We start from the raw sequence: 21,857 nt of genomic DNA, 5'->3' as shown, positions 1-21,857 counted from the left end.
GTTTATTTCTAAATAAAATAAACGAAGCAGGTAGCGTGCTACCTATCTCTCAAAACAAAAAAAAAAAAACTTTCTCGCCGAAATCCACTTCGGTACCTCAATCCTATCAGTGCTTACTTTTGGTATCAAAAAATGTTCAATCAAATTCTTCTTTGCATAATAAGATCATCTATCATACTTTCTACATAAACTAAATAACACAGTGGTGTGTCACAAATGAGTTTCTGAATAAAACTACTGTCTGCCCACATTTCATGCTCAAGAGAGGAAAGAAAAAAAAGAAGAGATATTTATAGTCGGCTTCGCCGACACGAGTTCTCTCTCACAAGCCAAAATCAGGGAAGCCATTGGGCCACATTTCATGTTACAACTCACAAGTTCTTACTTGCTAAGAAAGCAAAAGAACAATTAAAAAAAAAAAAAAAAAGGGAAAAGGAAATTATGCAAAACAGATGCATCTTTGTATGTCAACCGTCTTCTTGACGGTAGACGAGGCGTCCGCCTTGAGGGCCGCAGCCATGATATCTATATATAATCCCGTGAATGGACTGCATCATGCACGAAACGTCGAACATCTCGACGAACTGCAGATCCGATATCCGGGCTTTGTCTCCAGCATATCGCAGATACTCCTCGAAAACTGAGGATAGACACCACCTTTGCAACTTCCTGAAGCAGCCAACGAGGCATCCCGTACGATGCTGCATTGGAAACAAAGCAATGGAATACTGTGTGAGGTTTTAGAAGAAAAAAGACGCTAAAACGAAGATTTCATACTTCCCAAAATTTATGGAAAAATGCACTCAATTGCAGATAACCACCAAAGTTTAAAAACCAAAATTTGAAAATTAAATCAACTTTTTGAATTTTGCAACTGTTTCGACCAACCATCTAGCAATCTTCAATGACATGAAAAACCAAAGTGACTCAAATACCCTCTTCTTTTGAATGCTCGGACCATTTTAGGCGCACTTTTGAGTCATTTAGCTTTTATGTGATTGACGTTTATCGAGAAATACCGAGTCATCTCAAATTCTCCCTTCCACCCTATAAGATACGGGTGGCAATTTGTAATTGAGCAATGTTTCGATAGGTCAAGCATATTTTTTCCGAAAATTTATTATACCTTTCCTCTCTTGCAGTGGATCAAAATGGGATGGTTCCTGATATCTGCACATTAAAAAGGATTATACCATTTCAGGAAAGAATGGTGCTTATTCATGGAACCAACCAATTGAAGTCAGAATGTAATAGATGGCCCACAGATTAAAAAAAAATGCTTCAATAATAAAGTACCAAGTAAAACTCTGAGAGCATCCATGATGGTATCCTTAGGTATGGTTACAAAAGGTTCCTGCAATAAAGGAGATAGTCATTGAGATTATGGCGGAACAAGTCATATGTATGGTTAAAAAGGCACATACATTAATAAAATCGGTAAACTAATAGAGCATGTCAACAGATCTTGTTAGGTGCCTTTCTTTGGAATCTTTGAATCCTAGAAACAACACGATAGAACTACAGCAAGACAATATAAACCTTATTAAATAGCACGCCAACACAGTTCGGTGGAATAGTGTTTCCCATGCCAACACACTTAGGCACTGGTACAAACCCTAAGGAGTTGTTGTAGAATATTAAGTAGCTTCAGATACTTGGCAATTAAGGGTATCTAAATATTTGGGTTTTGGCATACAAGTCTCCTAATACTATCAACATATTAGTTCCTTAAATAATTCACCATTCTGCAGAAATTTTGTTCCTGGTCCCACAAGGTATGAGAAGTTTCTACTTTATCCAAGCCTGCACATCTCGCTAACTCCCCTTTTCGCACCATTTGTAACACCCTTTTACCAATTTATGGAATCTCCTCTATAGGTATCATATTTATCCAAATGAGAACTTCTAACGAAAATTGGAGATGAGATGCTACTTCAACAGTGCTCTTACCTGATCTCTTAAGTGAGCCAACATCGCCCTCAAATTACATAAGTCCTAAAATTTTGCTTGAAACTAGTAAACTAACATCCTCACAAGCATTTTTCTGTATGCTTAATAAATTTCATTATGCTAATTTGCACAACAATGAAAGTCATGGACCATAGTAAGTGTTACAAATTTGGTTCCTGTAGTTTGACCAGGATTACTACCTATTTCGCCATTATAATTTTCAATTGAAAGAATCCGGTTCCTCAAGTTAATTTACTGTGACAATTAGGTCCTTCACTAGTCTGGCAGCCGAATAGTGCCATATCAGCACCTTCATTTATAATTTCTCTAAGTTCAACTGGAAACTCCAAAGTCAATCTTTCTGAAAAACTTGAAACTGAGGTCAAACTTCGTGGCCAAAATTGAAATTGGTGGATGGAGAAGCCATCATGGTCACATATCCGGCACTAAATTTGTAGTCAAGCCAATAAATACCTAAAAACATATTTACGAAATTCACATTAACCCTTATCTAAACAATCAGGACACAGGAAAAATCAGATAATTTGTACTCAGAATGGTAAGATGCTGAAGTTTGTATCATGGGCTTGTCCATTTTTCTTTCTCTTTTTTTTTTTCGAGTTTAAGCTAAACATGCATACTGATATACAAAAATAGTAAGCAGGTAGGTAGGCCAAACTGCTGATAATCCAACATTCCTTTTTTTTTTTTTTTTTGGTTTCCACTTTCATAGGCTAAGTATGCCATCGGGCTACGTAGCAATTTATCATTCTATATGATTATTAATAGGAAAAAACAACAAATTTAAACATAGTAAACTCTCAATACCTAATACCTAATATAAACAGATCCACTAAAACCCCAACACCATCAAATCTTTCTACAAGACTACATGATTTCTAAACGAAAACAAACAGAGAAGTTTATAACATACATCCAAAATAATGAAAATAAACAGGAAAAAAAAATGAAAATTTGAGAAAAATCTTACCTTGCTCCCTTCAATCCCAAACTGGAAGAGTCGAATCCCACGCGACCTCACAAACTCCGCATTAACATCCGGGTACGGCTCCTGACACAAATACCTGTACAAAAGAAATAAAAAACCAAATTTTACCACAAGACAGATCCAAAAATCCCCAAATCCCATCTCCAAATCCGAAAAATCCCCCAAAAAATTAGGCAAAAAGGGAAAAAAGAAGAGGAGAAATCGAGAGATCCTCACACGACGGAGCGGAGCCCGAGGGCGTCCACGAACGGGAGATTATCCGGCGCCGGGAAGCCGCACCGGTAAATCCCGCGATCGACCATCCCAAAATTGGAAGGGGGAAAGAGAAGCCCCTCCCCAGCGACGCTTCTCCCGAAGCCAAATGCTCCTCCTCTCCCCCTCCTCCTCCATTCTCCCTTCACCTCCTCCTCCCCTCTCGCCTCCAAAATCATGATCTCCTCTCCTCTCCTCTCCTCTCCTCTCCTCTCCTCTCTAGGGTTCCGAATCGAAAACTTCGTGTTCTTACTCGCCGCGTACAATGAACGAATGAGCGGCGAGCGTTTATGAAAAGGGAGGAGTTTTGAGGAAGGGGGTGGTTTCGTTGCGATTTCGGGGGCGGCGTTTGCTCGTTGTGGAATGTGGAGTCCCAGTTGGCATGCGGGATAATATAATATACATTTTTTATTATTATTATAATATTTAACGAGCACTTTTTCTTTTTCTTTTTCTTTTTCTTTTTCTTTTTCTAATTTTTTGTGGATATCGTAGATATACTTTTGGATTCGAGAAGTATGTATACGGATGAAATGGCACCACCTAAAAAGTTTATTTTTTTTGGATTTAGTTAGTCGAATTGGGTAACCGAAAGGGAAGAGTTTAAACCTTTTGTACATCGCGGGGCCTCCGATAGTGCGGTTCTTGCCAAATGCGCTTACGTAGCACTAGGGACGTAAAACGGATCGGACGAACGGTCTCGGGCCGGGCTACGACACAATACGAATATAATAGCACGCATATCGGGTCGGCTTGGCCCGAGCCTCCGGACTGTGCTGGGTCGCTCCTCTGTGGCCTGACAGTCAGACACGGCACGGCCTGAAACGAGCCTAGGCTGACCGAGCCCGCTTGGGCTGTGCCAGCTGAATCAGCACGGCCCGAACTCTTGGGCTTTAGGGCCTGAGCTCCCGGAGAGGAGGACTCTCTTTCCAAGATCTAACCTTAACCTTGGAAGGAGTGAAAATTCCATTTCATTTTTTTTTTTAAAAAAATAATACAAATTTATTTATTTTTTTATAAAAATTAAATATTTACTATATTATAATTATTTTTATAAATTTTTAATGATTTAATTAAAAATTTTAGCTAAAGATTTTTCAATATTACTTTGTTAGAAATGATTTTGATTTGCTGACACATATTAGTTTTATTCTCATCTAATAATTAGTGGATAAAAATTAAAGTGATATGTGACAAAAAATTGATGCTCCTTAACTACACATCGTTGTAGAGTTTCATTTTGGATCGCAAGGGAGAGCCAAACGGGGCCATAGAGCATACTAAAAATTAATAGGTATGCATGCATGTAGAAGAATAATGATCTACCTAATTAGCCACGGTACATGATAATTTTTATATAAAAGATTTTTTTTTTAATTATTAGTTTTTGTTTTTTTGTATGAGGCATATGGAGTTTTTTGATCGATTATTGTTATTCCTATATATAAATATATATATCTATAATGGAAGATAATGAATTATTGTCCTAGTATCCTTGGTAAATGTAACAAGCACTGATGTAATTGCCACAATCAGTACTATTAACTGTAATGAAATCTCAGCTTTATTATTAATTTTTTAGGTAATAATGAAATATGTGCATGAGTAGTAAATAATTTGATGTTTGGTATTTAAAGATAAAAATTTAAGTTCAAAATATACTTATTTTATATTTTTAACTATATTTATTTATAAAAAAAATAATAAATAAACGAAACAGATACCATGCTACCTTTTAAAAAAATGGTGAAATATATGTATAGCTATCAATTCTAGTTGGGTTAACTACATACAGCTCCCTATAAATATATAGAATAGCAGATATTTTTCGACAAAGTTTAATTTTTTATATTTATCTTTACAAAAGTTCTAATGTTTTTAAATATACTCTTGCTATTAGCTAGGATCTATTAGAAAAATATAGTAAACCATAGATAAAATACTTAACTCTTATTAGTGAATGAGATAAATTCATCTTTCTACTCTCTTATGTGTTATTTATAATGGTAGAAAGAAAGGAGATAATTGTCGAAGATTTTTTAAAGAATATTTCGGCACGATTCTAATAGTTGACATTTTTTAAAGGTACATTTATAATGACAAAAATATTATTTCACTTATCATCTGTTAAAAAATAAATAATACTCTAATAATAACAAACCAGAAGAATAAATATAAATATCACTTATAGAAATAAATATAAAAAATTAAATTTTATAAAAATATATTTACCATTTATTATAAACATGTTTACAGGGAGCTATATTTCACCCATTCTAGTTTTGCAAAGCTGGAACTTTGAAGCTTCCATATGTAGTTGGCATTTTACCTGCACAACAAACTTTGCTCGAGAGAGAGAGAGAGAGAGAGAGAGAGATGGATGGGGGTTACAAATGTGTGGTAGATGATAAAGTGAAGAGAGAAATTTGCAACAAATTAACTAATTGCTAAAAAATAACAACAAATTCGCTCCTTTTATAGTGACTACATATGTATGCACCCAAGCAATTAATCCACCAACATTCATTACACCTTCACAAAATACTAAGAACTTGACAATGGCCACCATGAGCAGCAGCAGCAGCAGCAGCAGCAGCAGCAGCAGGCCGCACGTCCTCCTCCTGTTTTTCTTTCTCCTGCATCTTGCTGCCGTCGGTGCTGACGAACATTTCGACAACCTTCTACTCGGCGCTGCCCAACGGCTGCCGCCGCCGCCGCCGGACAGCTTCTTACTAGTCCTCATGAGCCACATGCCGCAGGATGTGAGCCTCAGCTGCAAGACCTGGACGCCGGGCAGCAGCGACGACTACTTCCAGAGCTTCTCCCTCCAGACTAACGAGGCCCGCCGCAAGTACTTCCGCCTGTCTGACAAGGCTCTCTCTCACGGCTACGCCGTCAGCTGCTACTACGCTTACCGAGGAAACTTCGCAGCCGACGTCGTGATCTTCAACTCGCTGCGGCCGGACGCCGACCAGTGCAGGGTAAAGAACGACGGCTGCCGGATCCTGATCGATGCGGACTCGGTGATGTACAACATCACGCGGAGCGGCGGGAAGCAGGTGGTCGGCGACTTGCCGGCAAAGCAGTGCAAGTGGTTCCTCTTCTTTGCCTATGACTGCCGGCAGAAGCCTCACAGCCACCCCTTCGTCGGTCGCGTCATCAGCCGCTGGCAATGGTGGACGAGTAGTTAACCAACTAGAATTTCGCGATGCCCGCGCATGTGTACGTTCACGTAAAATCACAGCATCTGCGCGATTTAAGAGACTGCCGAAAGATCCACACAGATAAAAATGAATAGTATGTATCTACACAGTACATGTATGATTGAGAAGGCACAACATTTTTTAAATTAATTAATTGATTAATTAATTACTTGCATGAAGTATTAAGCATGTAATTGTATTAACTGTGCTTGACTCATCAATGATTATATACACGACAAGAGCATACTTGAAAGAAATTTAATAAGATTTGAAAAAAAAAATGATTTTTTATATTTTGAGCAATTTGCTTTTATAAAAATTAAATTATACAATTTTAGAAAAAACGTGTTCAAACTGTGGTTTTGAGGAGTAAACACAAAATTGGATAAACAAAGGAAAAGACGCAGTAACATCGCAACTAATCTAAATTTCAACAACAGGATTAGTCCTTGTATTTATTTATCAATTTTTTTTGGGAAAACTTCAAAAAACTCCCTTGTGGTTTCACATTTTTTCACTTTAGTACCCTATGGTTTAAAGTGTATCAATTTGCCCCGTGGTTTTATTTTTATCTTTTCTATAGCTTTTTTCTTAATATTTCGTTAAATTATATACAAAAAACTTCAGATACCCATCTAGATTTACCAAATATTTACTTTAGTATTCTTTAATTTTAATTTTGTCGCTTATTTAAGAAAAAAAATTAATAAAATTGATAAAAAAAAAAAAGAGAAACGAAACCACATGGGGGGCAAATTGATACACTTTAAACCACATGGCACTAAAGTGAGAAAGTACGAAACCACAGAGGGGGTTTTTGAAGTTATCCCATTTTTTTTTCTTATAGTATTAAGATTATTGTATAGATTTTACACCCAGAATTAAATACGATATTATCCATCTAAAATTACAGTAAAATCTTTTGAAAATTGAATGGTAAAATAGTTTAGTTATTGATACCAATAACTTAATCATTAAGCTCTAAGAATCGAACAACCTTGTACTCTTACTACTTCAATTAAAGTCTAATCACACATTATCTTTATTATTATGCTTTTTAATTTTCTTTTTGGGTATTTTCTCGCGAAAGCCCCTAGGAAATGTTTAAAGGACAATAATAAACGCCTCCGAATTCAAAACACGACAACACTTTATAATTAAGTTGCTATGTATTTATCACAATTTAATTTCAAGTAACATAACAAATTAATACATTTGTTGTGTTCTTTAGTTGAAAATTACACTTCTTAATGTTCCTCTACTTATTATAGGAAATTAAGAACAAAAACAACACATAGGGGTTACCTAAACTATGAGGCACATTTGTTAAACAGGTGAGGAAACTTTGAAAGTTTGCATTTTAGTACCTAATAATTTTGTAAACAATTTCGAATTTAATATCTTGCAGTAAGGATAGCTACTTGAGAAATTATTACCTGCACCTGCTCCTTCCACACATCTATATTTACCAAAATTATATTTTCAGAAAGTTTAAGTACTGAAATGCAAATTTTTGCGAATTCAGTTATCTGTTTATAAATGAGCCATAAGTCAGGCGGTTTTCTTGTCTTTATCGGCATATATATAGAGGATCAGAATCAGACACCAATTTCTTGTATAGCATATATCAAGAAGTAGTCCAGAGATCCAAAAGTTAAACAATGGCTAAGCGGGGGCACGGCCGCGGCCTTCTCCTACTTGCGATCCTCGTCGTCGTCGTCCCTTCAGCCCTCTCCGAGTTGCACAACATTGTCATTGTGAGCCGGATGGCGGACGAGGTCGCCCTCAAGTGCCGCATCCGAATCCTCGGTGAAACAATCTTCTTCAAGGACTTCTACCTAAAGCCAGGTGTCGTGGATGAGCAGCTCTTCACGCCGACGAAGCGGCCTTTCTTCATCGAGTGCTACTACGGATACAAGGGCAACTACGCGTCCAAAGTACGAATTTTCGACGTGGAGTGGCCGGACGCGTCGAACTGCCGCGTCGACCGCGGCGGGTGCTTATACGAGATCAAGGACGCGGTGCTATACAAGACGACGAGGGCTGGCGGGAAGCGCGTGGTCGGGGACCTCCCGGTGGAGCAATGCAAACGGTTCCTTGGAATCGCCACTAAATGCTGGCAGAGGCGCCACCGTTACCGTCTTCTCGGCGAGAAGATCGACTACTGGGAGTTTTTCTGGGCACAATGATATCGACAGAACTGTTTTTGTTTTCTACAGGGCAAGAAAGTTAGAATTCTCAAAAGATATAATGTATTTGTCCTGTAAAATGCCAAAAAAAACAGATTTGTTTAGTATCTCGGTTCCTAATTAGATATACTTAGTGCTTATATAAGCATGATGATACTAATTAATTAGATGCTCTCAGTAACACAAATATTTCTACTAAAATGTTTTCCTTTTTTGTTCCCCTCCACTGGATAATATGATCAATCTCCAACAAATATATCACAAGATTAAAAGAGAGAGAAACAGAGAACAAAAAAAATGTAAAAAATTTCCTCTTGTGCCTACATTATTCTAAATTGGGTGTATACTTCTCTAAAATTACAGTATGTAAAATTCTCTGTATTCGCAAAGTTCTACGCCACTATAGAATTTCTTATATTGCATCAATCCAGGCACTATTTATCTCAATCAATATTTAATCTATGTCGACTATATGATTATGAGAATAATGCCAATAGGAAAATCATATCTAAAATACAACCAATTTAGAATTCTTACTAGTTAACATGCCATTGCATCAAGGACAATATGATAATTTTAATCAGGCACTATTTATCTCAATCAATATTTAATCTATGTCGACTATATGATTATGAGAATAATGCCAATAGGAAAATCATATCTAAAATACAACCAACTCGTCCCTCTTACTAGTTAACATGCCATTGCATCAAGGACAATATGATAATTTTAATCAGAAAAGCATAATAAAATGATAACAATGTGTGATTTGCTTTAATTTAAAATACCTTTTTTAAAAAACGAATTAATCCTGATATGACAAATGATGCCTCCAAAGCCGCAGATCCTAAGCACTCGGCTCAGCGATGACAGAGGAATACCCCTCTTTCTTGCAATAACATAAATCACCTTGTAGTTTCTTCAGAAAACAGATGACAAATTTCTGCAGTCAGCTAAAAGAGCAGCTAAAAAAGTTTGGCATATAGCATTCAAGCACTTTCATAAAGCTTCTGTGTGAATGCGCGTCCTCTAATACGATGAAATTATGTTCTTGAATGCTCTATGGTGTGAAATGGAATTAAAAGTAATAAAAAAGACCACATATATGCCTATTTCATAATCCGGCAAATCTAAGATGCGAGCTTTGGTACATACCTTCATGAATTTGCTTCATCTCAAATAACAAAGTAAAATAGTCATGAATATCTGAGCTCGTTCACCAGAAATCTTCACAGGAACACTTTGCATGCTTAAAATGATGAAAGCGGTGTGTATCTCGAAGAATTATCTCCCTCTCCGTGACTTGGCTTATATACTTAATAACTTCATGACAGTCCTCGCAGACACGCAAATTTTTCATGACCCTAAGAGGTGTTTTTCTAGGGGTGGAAATGATCCCAAAAGCAATAGCTAGCTTCTCACTATGGAAATTCAATGCCGACTCTCTTTGTTCTTCTTCTACATCATGAAGAACCAAATCCGTTCTACTCAAATACCCCATTTCCTTCAACCTTGCGATCAATTTATTTAAATAAGAATAAATTTCATTGGCTTTGGGATGTGACTTATCCCCCACAACAAATGTGTGAATCATGTTCTTTATTTGAATCCAAGATTGACCAGGTTGTTTTCTAACCCCTCTTTCATGCATTAAACTTCTCAATTCAAATGTATCTTCCCATTTCCTTTTAGTTGCATATAAATTTGACAACAAAATGTAGGATCCTGCATCATATGGTTCAAGCTCAACCAACTTTTCAGATGCCAATATTGCATCTTTGATGTAATTATGAGCACGGCATGCCGATAAAAATGCTCTCCAAACAACAGCATAATGGCTTATTTTATATTCATAAATGAACTGTTTGGCCCTATCAAGGAATCCGGATCTACCATAGAGATCAACTATACAAGTATAGTGCTCTACACTGGGACTTATCCCGTAAGTTTCCTTCATTAATCTAAAATATCGATACCCTTCTGTAACCAACCCACTATGACTACAAGCTGACAAAACACCAATAAAACTAATTTCGTTCGGGATTATTTTCTCTCCCAACATCCTGTCGAAAAGCTCAACAGCCGGCCTCCCCTGCCCATGCAAAGAATAGGAGCACAGCATTGAAGTCCAAAGAACGACATTCCTATTATCGGTGTGGCGAAAAATTTTATCAGCATCTTCTAAACTACCACATTTAGCATACATGTAAGTGATAGCCGATGCTAAGTGTACATCAAAACCGTGCCCTAGTTTCTCAATACAAGAATGTACCTGCCTCCCTTGCTCTAAAATTCCAGCATCAGCACAAGCTGTGACACAGCTAGTGAGAGTAAATTGGTCCAAAGTGACGCCTCCTCTTTGCATACTGAGGAAAAGCTCGAGAGCCTCTTCATTTCGACCACTTTGGACAAATCCAGCCATCATCGTGCTCCATGAAATGGTCTTTGCCGTTGAATTAGTAGCAAATAATGACGAGGAATTGAATATAATGGATGAAGCTTCCATCTGGTTACATTTGCAATACATGTCTATCAGAGAGTTTGTAACATATGCATCTTGCTCGTACCCGATTCTCAATATTCGATTGTGAAGTTCCCTGCCTAAGTGCAGCAAAGATAATTTACCTGACAGTGCCAAAGCCGTAGAGAAAGTGAATTGATTAAACCTCGGTCCGGTTCTTACCATTTGATCGAGAAGCTTGAGGGCCATCTCGTCAAATCCATTTCGCACCAGCCCGCTAACGATTGTATTCCAACTCGAAACGTCCTGAAACGGCGAATGTGCGAATAAGTCCATCGATCCATCAATATCACCAATCTCCAAATGGGCGGCAATCATAATATTCCATGAAACAGAATCCTTCTCCATCATCATGTGGAAATATCTCTTCACATGTTCGAAAGTGCCACATTTAGTGTACATGTCAAGGATTGAGTTATGCAGCACGACATCCAAAACAATCCCATTTCTCACAATCCACCCATGAATCCTCTTACCATTTTCTACGTCGCTAATTCCTGCACAACACTTCAAAACACTAGAAAGAGTGAAGCCATTCGGTTGAACCCCCTCGTCTAGCATCCGATGAAATAGCTGCAGCCCCGTCTCGTTCCGTCCATTTCGAGAATAACCCGAAATGAGAACCGTCCATGCAGGAACATCTCTGTTGGGAATTTCTTCAAACAGCTTACGTGCGAGGCCCAAAGATCCAATTTTGACGTATTGGTTAAGGAGCCCGGCGCCCACTCGGCGGTTTCGAGCGAACCCGACCTTGATTGCTCTCGAATGGAGGAGCTCGACGTCCGAAAGGGCGGCGGCGGGCGACGGGTTCTTGAGCGAAGCAATGAAGGATGCGAGGGGGTTTTCGGGGGGAGAGGGAGAGGGAGGAGAGGCGCGATATTGCGGAGCGAGGTGAAGGGATTGGAGGGAGGGAGGGAGGGGGAATGGCGCTGGGGAGAGAGGAGAGGTTAAGAGGCGTAAAAAAATGCGCGGGAAATTTAAACGGGCGGAAGGAGTAACGGCTACTGTTCTGCATGGAGGGAGCGTCATGCGCGGAAGCGTCTCCCGGGCGACCCCGCCGTTCGCGCGCGCCAGGATGGACGATGAAGGGGATGGAATTCTTACTATGTAAGGTGCTAGTAGGCACGTGCCGCGCACGTGGTTGGTTTTTCTTTTTTGTTTTTGATTCGGAGAATCTATTACTGCTTTGAGATTTGTGTTTACTGTAGTTAAACGGTAGGGAAACGGTGCAGATTCCGAATTGGGCATCAGCGTAACGCGTCATACACTGGAAATTCGCGGTGGCTGTACCCGAATTTACCAAACATGGACTAAATTTACAAGGTTCGGTTGGGAAAAGAAGCAATTTTCTGAATATAACGTAAATTTAAAAATTATATATCCCTGCGAATATTAGTTAAGCATATATATATATATATATATATATAGCATTTCGAAGATTAAAATGATCACAACAAATACAATGAAGAAAATTCCAATGGAACGGCTTTTCACGTGGAAGAGAGAGAGAGAGAGACAATGCCAAGCTCGCCCAAAGTTACTGGGGCCTTGTTCTAACCACGCGGTCATACGAGCACTATACTATTTCCTCAAAAAACAACAACAACAACAACAACAACAACAACACGCGCGCACGCGCCACCCCCGCCCCAACCCCCACCCCCCCACAACACACACACACACACACACGAGAGAGGGAGAAGTGGACTAAATGAAAATGTAGCAAACAACTCCACACTGGAAGAAAGGCTTAGGAATATATAACCTAGAAAATTTAGCTACACAGTCAAACCAACCATATATTAAAAATGGAACTTAAATAAAAAAGTGGAACCCTAAAAAGGCATATATAGGTAGGCATCTAGTCACCAAAAGAAAGCACTTTCGTATACTTTGCTGTTATACTATTACAGGATGAGAAGGAGGCATCAAGGATCCAGTGTGTGTGTAATTTCACTTAAATAAATCAACTTACTGCATGTCGTACATAACGAATGTGCTGCATATTGAACCTAATTTTTTGCTGGCTTACTAGTGATCAAAATGATGCTAAAAGAACAACAACAACAACAACAAAAACAACAACAACAACAACAGAGAAGAAGAATCAGATGACAAGTTACAATCACAATGGGGGGTAGAAGTAGGAAGAGAGGGAAAACCCTAGAAAGAGGAGGCCGCCGATGGTGGCAACAGTGCCTTGAGAGATTTTGGAGGCGAGCATGCTGCCACCTACCACCGCAAAGGATGTACAAATTGTGTGCCCCAGGGTCGCCCCAACGGCAACCCCGATTGCGTTCTTGTGGGTTGCAAGCTGCGTGGCGGGGAAAGTCAGAAATGTTAAATTAGTCCAAATGTTAAATTCAAAACCATGTAATTTAATTGATGAGCTATGTTGCACTAGAAAGCAACCTGCTACAAAGAATGCAACAAATCAAAGTGCGAACAAGGAAACCACAATGGAAAAATTTACCCGCAAAACAAATTAAATAGTTGTAATGCGAACAAGGAAACCACAATGGAAAAATTTACCCGCAAAACAAATTAAATAGTTGTAATGCTTACCGCAATAGTTGCTATCTGGCTGCGATCACCCCATTCGGCCAGAAAAGTCAAAACAAAGGACTGGACATAGCATAAGCAATAGTTAGTTTACCAAACAAACTCATATTTATTGTTTACTTGGTAAATTTAGGTGAAAACTATACAGAAATAAGAGTCAATGAACATTTTGCTCTTGCGATGCTGACTAAGAAATAAAAGAGATCAAGGGAGAAATATGCAGCTCTGCGCTGTTAATGGCTGAGATAGACCGACTAAAGGCATGAGATTGAATTCATACATTCTTTGTATATTATTCAGAATCATCCCCACGAAAAAACAAAAACAAAAACAAGCGTACATCCTAAAGCATGAACAACCGTATTAAAAAAAAAAGGACAGGTTGAAAATGTATAGAGGGAAATGTACCTCTAAGAAAATAGGTGTACAAAACCTCGAAAATATGCGTCGGAATGTTGTTTTCCCTTGCCCTGCCTCGAGCTTTTCCTCCACCTGCATTATTTTGGTCAAAGAAGTCGATTTATGAAACAAGTTCTCCAGAACTAAACAACTGCAAATATGTTAATAATAAGTGTCAATTCCCAATAAAATAGCAAGCAACGTTCAACAGGATTAACAAGAATGTGCTTATTATAATATCAATAATAACAATACAAATAGAGTTTCCAGCTGGCAAGCCTGCATTTGTTGTCAAAACATACTTCAAAGCTTAAATAAATCACACATTAGAACTAATAGGGACGAAAAGGATGACAAGAAGTTTTTCAGTTGAAAAACCAAGCAGCTGTAGTGTCAAATTAAAAATTTGGGAAAGCAATCTTCTTAACCATTTCCAATATGGAAACTCCTACATTAAGCAATTCCAACAAAAAACCAGCTTGTGAAATTGGTTAGTCATTATTCAGTCAAAAGAAACATGCGCTGTAACTGGTTTTTTCTACCATTTTTCATTTATTGCGATTATCTTGTGTGTCATCTTGGATATAAAACAAACCTATGAGAAGAATCTCAGCAGCAATAGCCAACATCAAATATATGCAAGAATATTCTCTTATAGCAGCACACAAGTTTTCACCCAGGTATCATAATTCATGAAATAGCAGAGAATAAAAAAGATATATCTAATATAATAAATCAATGCGAAGTATTATAATCACACTGCTAGAAGCCCAGAACAAAACACATATATCAATAGGACTTCAATATTTCCCTGTTCCTCGCAACTGTGGCTATAGCATCAATTGTAGTAAAAAGTGTATTATCAGAATCTGCTACCAACTGATACCTTTCAATCTAGGAAGTACCTTACAATGAGCTGGGACCAAATAGAAGGCATCGAAAGGAAATTCCCTTAGATGTTAGGTTTAATAAATGACTATAATAACATGGATACTAAAGTTGGGCTGACAGTCATGTTGAAGGAGATAGGATGAATAGATCGAGAGGCCAAATATCCAACATAACTTTCTGATCCTGTTTATCATAAGCTGTGATGCAACATTAAGTTATGGCAATACCCTAATATTCTGTGTAAGAGGTAATTTTTGAACAAGAATTCCCTAGAAACAGGTTAACTCCAGAGGAAGCTAACTAAGGAATGACACATCATTTTCTTTCTTCTTTATCACCTAAATAGCATTTAATAGAGCATTCTCATTAAAGCTGGCTAGGGATAAGCACTCTTATTCAACTTAAAAGGAAGCCGATAACAAATCAACAGGAAATTGTCCAACAAAAATAATAGGGCTTCTAAAATCTAAATAATGTGCTTGCATACTTCTTCTATCTCCTTCTTTTGTGAAGACTTTGAATCTGATCTCCAAGCAATGTAAAGCAACCGTAATCCAAAGAATGCATAAAGCACTGCATTGTAAAACACGAAAAGGTAAATTAATAACAAAAGGAATGCCTCAAATAACAAAATGATCCTTAAAGTTGAAAGTTCAAAGCGGTGAGCCCTAAGTCTTATACAAAAAACTGAGCATATCCGGACCCCAGAAAAAAAAAAAAAAAAAAAAAGTGAAAAAGAGAAGTCTCTTAGAACTATTTCTTAACCAGATATATAAAGCACTTCATCTAGTGTTGTTACCCATATCCTAATATCTTATTCATTGAAGTAACAGGGCAGCCTTCCATTTTTATATGAGAGCCTTTATTATTCAATAGGAAATAAGCACTAAAGCATATTGTTATTGTTGGCATTCGGTTAAATCGAATCGGGTACGCCCATAAGCGGGTTCGATCCGACGGATATTATGTTATCTAATTGGATTAGGATTAATCTCGCTTTCAAATTGGAAAGCTAATTAGAGATAAATCTAATCATATTAGGATAACAAATAATAACCGATTTGGCCTTATCTCTAACGCTATTAGGATTTTGGAATTCCTTATAAATAGACGGGCGATCCCACATGTAACGGAATATACGGAAAGAACGGAAAAAGAGAGAATAAAAAAATAATAGAGAGAAACCACATCCTCCATTGACCTATTATTCTAAAGGGACTTGAACGGTGGATTTGCGATCGTGCTCGTTTGTAGTTCGATCCACCGCGAGTTTGGAGCGTGAGAAGACATTCAAGGACGATCCGAGGACACGTGAATCAATCTAAACGATCCGGGCTCATCGCGTTGTTGCGCGAATCGCTTCCACAAAAGGTACGAACCGAATACTTCCGCTGCGTTCTACAGTTATTTATTGATAAGTTGAACTTTGATAAGTTGAACTTGGAGAGAATAAAGTACCTGTAGCTGCACTATTTGTATGTTTCCTCGATATCAAGTTGGGCACTATCCGACCAAGTCCAGTAGATAGCACCTAATATTCAACAAATATCAGTTCATAGTGACATAGTTTCACAAAAATTTTATATATACAAAAAAAAAAACAAAAAAAAACTAGGAAGCAAATTAATAGGACCTGGTAAACAAAGAGGCAATGTTTTAAAGTTACATTCATCATAACTTACTGTCATGACAATCAAGGCAGCGAGAGCGCCAGATAAAACAATTGACTTGGGATGCCGCATCGCCATGAGAGCAGCAATTATAAATGTTTCGTCTCCGATCTAAAAACGAAATATTACTAAGAGTTTGAAACTAATATAATGAAATAACAGTGCACCTAGCATACCAAAATTAATCACCAAAAAAAAAAAAAAGAACCAAATGCCAGGTGCCAACCTCACTGACTATAATCATGGACAAGCTAGCAAAGAAGGCATCAAAAAGCCCCAATCCATCTTGATGTATGGGAAGTCCATTGCTCCAACTAGTAGTATTGTTCCTGAAAGAATGAAGAAACATCTGCAGTAGAATTAATAGACAAAAGTTAGAGGAAAAGAAAAAAAACTCATGCAAACTCTCTGATTCTTGAACAATAAAATCCAATATATTTTCCGAAAGTTTGGAAGTTTCAGATTTCTCTTTGCAAAGCGTCAATACTCAAATACATCCATCTAATGTGCAAAATTTTGCAGAGTTGTCCCTGACGGTTGATTATCGTCAGTTTGACCGCTAATTTTTCGCCCTTGGGACCATTATTCCATGGAAAATTTTGAACTTTTGAGATGTTTTGAAGGGCTTAGGACTTGAGGTACACTTAGAATAACATGAATGACAGAATTGAGGCATTAAGAAATAGATGAATCAAACTGATATTTACTTAAGGACATAATGGCCATTTGATTAGGAAAAAAAAAGGGTCAAATTTAGCCAGTCAACTGACATAGAGGATAAATTTCCAAATTTGGACCTTTTATATAAACCTTTGATGGACAGATCCACGGTTCCGCTACTCTACAAGCATATATAGGCAACTTTCTCACAAATAAATAAATAAATACATGAAATTATGGACAAAAAAAATTATCTCACTTTGGTGCGGCGATCCAAGGGTTCATTCTCCTTCACCTCATCATCGTCGAGCTCTAAACCCTACAATAAATCAAATCCAACAAAGGAATCAGTTGGCTCCCAGCTCGAATATGTTAGCTAACAAGCATATAGTGAAAAGAAGCTGCAATCACCTCGGAGGAGACGATTCGCGGGCCACAGATGGAAGCGAGCAAGAGGAGGACGACGAAGAGATATCGTAGCTGAGGGAGACGACATGTACGGCTCCGCGAGATGGGGGCCATGGGAGAGGAGGGAGAAGGGTGGCGGGGGCGTTCGGAAACCCTAGATTCAGATCCAAAGCGAGACCGGGGGGGGAGGCGAGGGGGATCGGATCAGGGGAGGAGAGGAGGAGATGGATTCGTCAAATCGAGGGGGAGAGGAGAGGTGAGATTTGGGAGTGGAGATCGCGAGATCCGAGGAGCAACTCCTCTCTCTCTCTCTCTTTCTCTCTCTCTCTCCGTCTCTCTCTCTATATGTGTCCGAAAAGGAGGAGGAAGGTCCGAATCCACTTGGGCCGGTTCGGCTCCGGGTGCCGACGTGGCGAGTGGATGTGGACCGGTCGAGTCCGGTCCCTTTTCGACGAGCACGCACCCGATGTGGACCGCTCGAGCCGGTTTGCCCCTTGTAATTTTCATAATTAATTAATAACAGTTAATTCTTAACAAATTTATTAAATTTAATCATCAAATATATAATAATTTTTTAGTTTGGAAATTGATGTTTAGAAAAAAAAAAGAAAAGAAAACTATAAAGTTGATGAGCTTATTTCAATTTCCAAAATGGAAATTTTTGGGTTTAACTTTAATGAGACGTGATTGTAATAATAAAGTAAAATTTGATTTTAATCAAAATTTAATTAAAAAAGTTTACCTACATTTACCCCCCCACCTTCGAGTCGAGTGGAACATTACCGACCACGCGAGGGTTCTTCTTCTTCTTCCTGCTCCTTGAACCCGTCGCGATCGCGCGAAGCTCCGATCGAGGCGGCGATGCGGCGCCCCGGGGCCGGCCGTGGCGGCGGCGGCGGCGGCGGGGAGGTGCGGCGGGGATCGGCGGTGACGAGGGCGGTGGACGCGGTGTTCGCCTTCGTCCGCATGGCGGAGTTCGAGATCCTCTTCTTCCTCTTCCTCGTCGTCGCCTTCCTCTTGTTCAAAGACCTGGTGATTATCCCCCCACTCCCAAATTGATCGCTATTAAGTCTTTTTCTGATTTTCGTAGTGGAAAGATGAGATTTTTGCAACAGTCAGTGATGATTCTTTGCTGAGGTTGATGGCAAGAAATGATAGGATTGTGAGGGGAAAGTAACTATAGAAGAGGATTTGGAAAAAAAAAAGAAGAGGAATTGAGAAGAACTAGAAGTAAAGGAGAACAGATGATCTACCTTATTTTAGGTTGTGGATGATGATTTTTGCGCTTGGGCCTTTGATGTGATGAATCTGGTTTGGATTGGAAGGAAATTGCTGTGCGATTGGACTTAACCTAGCCTAATAGAAAGATGTATTGTTTAGTGATCTGATGACACTCATTCTTGTACCAGAAGCTGGTTGGTTTCGTCTCTTGCAAAAGCAAGCACAGATCCAAAAAGTTAATAAATTGGAGTAGATTCTCAAAAATATGCATTAATTGAACATTTTTGGGAAGAAAAGAACCAATTTTAAATGAATTTGAGACTATAGTGCATAAATCTTGGCAGAAAACTTTTTATTTTAACAGAAACTATTCATTATAGAGGAAGGAGAGAATTCTCTGCAGCACTTGAAGAAATCTAGTGGAAATTTAGTTAGTAAGGAAAATGAGATAATAAAGAGATTGTGAAAGAAAAGAGTAACAGTAGAGAGATTGTTAAGACATTCAAAGATGAAAAGCATGTGATGATATCTACAAAAAATTGTAGCTTTTAGGGGAATATAACCATATACTTTAATTCTTTTTGGTTGAATGACCTATATTTCTTTTCTAAGCTGTCATAGAAGAGTTTATGCACATCTAGGCTTATGTTAGTTAGGAAATCTCCTGCTAGGTTTATTCTACGGAGATAAGTAGGTCTCTTTCAGTACATCTCCTTATGCTTATCTTATTCAATTGGCCATCATTTTCAGCTGCGAAAACAAGTGGTCCTAAAATATGGGCAGGAAGTCATTATAGCATTTTAAAACGATAGGAATATAGCGCAAAAGATAATCTTGCTCAGTGTAAATTCAAACTGACTTATTAACCAAGTTAAGACTTCAATTAAGGCTCTTATTTGGACCGGGCAAACATATAAGAATTAAATCCGAAGCATATTGGTTTGCTAAGGCTGCTCTAGAGCATGCTCTTTTATCATATCTATCTGCACAACAAATTGACTAGCTATGCAAAGTGTAAATCTAGTATCAGTATTAAACAGTCTTTGGCTAAAAAACTTGGTCTGCTTAAAGAGAAGAATCAGATCGGGAGACCTCTTTTATTGCTGAACTCCTTCAAGTTTTCACTTATCGTGGTGTAATTGATCGTTGGAAATTATTGTTGTTATTTTGCTTTGATATTCGTCATTAACTGACAAGTGAATTTCCATACAGACGTCAAGGCCCGAGTACAATCAGATCTTCGTGAAGAAGCCAGGTGGCAATGATTTCTGGTCTTGATAGGGCTGAGAAGTTGCTGCTTCTTCAGGGATGGATAGTAGTAGAACAAGGTCAATAATCTGAAATTTCTGGTTTACTGTACTTATATTATGAAATTGCTGTCCATTATAGCGGTCCCTAAAATTTTTCGTATTAATGCTGTTCAAAAATCGGTGAACTGTATTTACTTTCTTTTAGTATGATAATGGTGGATTGGATATTGGTTGCTCATGACAGTGTTCTCAGGTTTCCTTGTTTCGATTGATGGGTGCCTCTGATATGTATTGTTACTTGGTACTTCTTTCAAGCACAGCCCAAAATATTGATTCTTTTCTGATCAGTAATCTATTATTTCAGTTCTTCAGTTTAATTTAATTTGTCGCTCACAAAATATAGTGTAAACCATAACATTTTTTGCTTCCAGATATATTTAAGGCATGAAGCAAGAAACCTTCATTAAACTGTCAATTAATTAGGTGCCCCACTAATCCTTAATTAAAGCATTCATTGCACACTGTTATGAACAGCCTAAAACAGCCCACAAAAGCACTATGGAAACAATCAACCACAACAAAAGCGTTCAAAATCCCTTTAAAAACCTTCACTTAATTTCCAACAACAGTGAAACCCTCCATTTCAATATCTTCTCACAAAAACAGATCAGTGTGTCATGACTTCTAGAACTGGACTCTCTGTGTTACCGTAATCTTCCTCTCCTCTTCTTTCATGTAGCTTCTATCTTCAGTGGAGATTGCTTGGTCAGGGTGGATCTTATCGTCTGTATATAATTCTTTGCTGTCGCTTCTCGGTCGTGCATTACTTTTTAGTGCGTTAACTTTGATGCGCATTTCGCTCGGGGATGAACTTTCTTATTTCCATATTTATTTCCTTGGGATAGGTCTTGATTAGGTTGTACATACTTTGAATCAGTAGATAATAGGCTTGATATGCCAGGGTCCATTGATTATACTGAATAGAAGGTAAAAAAAGGAAAACCATGAGCTGGTTCAATGTAGAGCAGGTAAGGTTGAGTTCCAGTGGATTATCACACCTAAATCCAGCCAGAAACTGGGATTGTTGTGGACTTCCTAACCAGTAACCAATTTGAGTTACAACTTTAGGTTATGGATTATCGTATTTTCCGCCTTGCTAAAAGTTCTAATTGGGGGTGGTTTGCGCTTCAGGCCGGCAGGAAGTGGCTGGACGACGGCGGCGGCGGCATCAGGGGATGGAGATGAAGCCCGCAGCAGCAGCGGCTTTGCTCGGCTTCGGAACAATCTTGGGAGGCTTACCAGTCCAAAGAGCCTGTGCATCCCCTCCCTCCCCCTGTTGTTGCTATGGCATCAAATGCAACTTACCTAACAGTCTCCTTTTGGCTCCTGCTCCTTCACACCCAAAACTTGTGGATGCTATAAATGTGTTTCCTGAATTTTTTGCTTGTCTCATTTCTATTCAAGCCCTAGTTTGGGAATGCGGCGGCTAAACTTATGCTATTTAATCTTAAGAATTTTGGATTTTCAGATATCGATCATCAAATTTTCAGTCAACTGCATTAGCTACAGTCGATTGAATAAATGGTGGGATGTAATCAATATTTGCTATAATTTTTCAAATAAATAATAGTAACGACAACTAACAAAACATAATAACGACGAGGAACCTTAC

General features: G+C 38.4%; 4 protein-coding genes across 5 annotated transcripts; 2 read left to right on the top strand and 2 right to left on the bottom strand.

The window, feature by feature from the left end:
* LOC109711056 (probable tyrosine-protein phosphatase At1g05000) lies at nt 267–3,608 on the bottom strand. The gene is made up of 5 exons (XM_020233942.1): nt 3,176–3,608; nt 2,942–3,035; nt 1,297–1,354; nt 1,127–1,170; nt 267–701 (listed from the first exon to the last, which is right to left on the bottom strand). The coding sequence occupies exons 1-5, from the start codon at nt 3,388–3,390 to the stop codon at nt 468–470; spliced, it is 645 nt and encodes a 214-aa protein (XP_020089531.1). The 5' UTR covers nt 3,391–3,608; the 3' UTR covers nt 267–467.
* LOC109710300 lies at nt 5,770–6,589 on the top strand. Its single transcript, XM_020232808.1, has one exon. The coding sequence runs from the start codon at nt 5,770–5,772 to the stop codon at nt 6,400–6,402; it is 633 nt and encodes a 210-aa protein (XP_020088397.1). The 3' UTR covers nt 6,403–6,589.
* Nucleotides 9,392–18,082, bottom strand: LOC109711095 (pentatricopeptide repeat-containing protein At5g04780-like). Its single transcript, XM_020233996.1, is given in 10 exon segments — nt 9,392–11,934; nt 13,217–13,438; nt 13,690–13,749; nt 14,095–14,178; nt 15,464–15,549; nt 16,435–16,507; nt 16,659–16,757; nt 16,873–16,995; nt 17,566–17,625; nt 17,718–18,082. Coding segments are annotated over 10 exon segments (3,033 nt in total). The 5' UTR covers nt 17,829–18,082; the 3' UTR covers nt 9,392–9,819.
* On the top strand, nt 18,463–21,739 carry LOC109711094. Of its 2 annotated transcripts, XR_002216501.1 has the most exons (3): nt 18,463–18,746; nt 20,148–20,263; nt 21,377–21,739. XR_002216501.1 is itself a non-coding variant. In XM_020233995.1 (2 exons), exons 1-2 carry the CDS (start codon nt 18,576–18,578, stop codon nt 20,211–20,213), a joined length of 237 nt encoding a protein of 78 aa, XP_020089584.1. In that variant the 5' UTR covers nt 18,463–18,575; the 3' UTR covers nt 20,214–20,472. The 2 variants fall into 2 exon arrangements, 1 of the variants encoding a protein (XP_020089584.1); XM_020233995.1 differs by lacking the exon at nt 21,377–21,739 and having other exon boundaries at nt 20,148–20,472.

This window comes from Ananas comosus, linkage group 5 (assembly GCF_001540865.1).
Source record: "Ananas comosus cultivar F153 linkage group 5, ASM154086v1, whole genome shotgun sequence".
Taxonomy (NCBI): Eukaryota; Viridiplantae; Streptophyta; class Magnoliopsida; order Poales; family Bromeliaceae; genus Ananas; species Ananas comosus.
The sequence above is the reverse complement of the archived record's forward strand: the minus strand, read 5'-3'. Positions and strand labels throughout refer to the sequence as shown.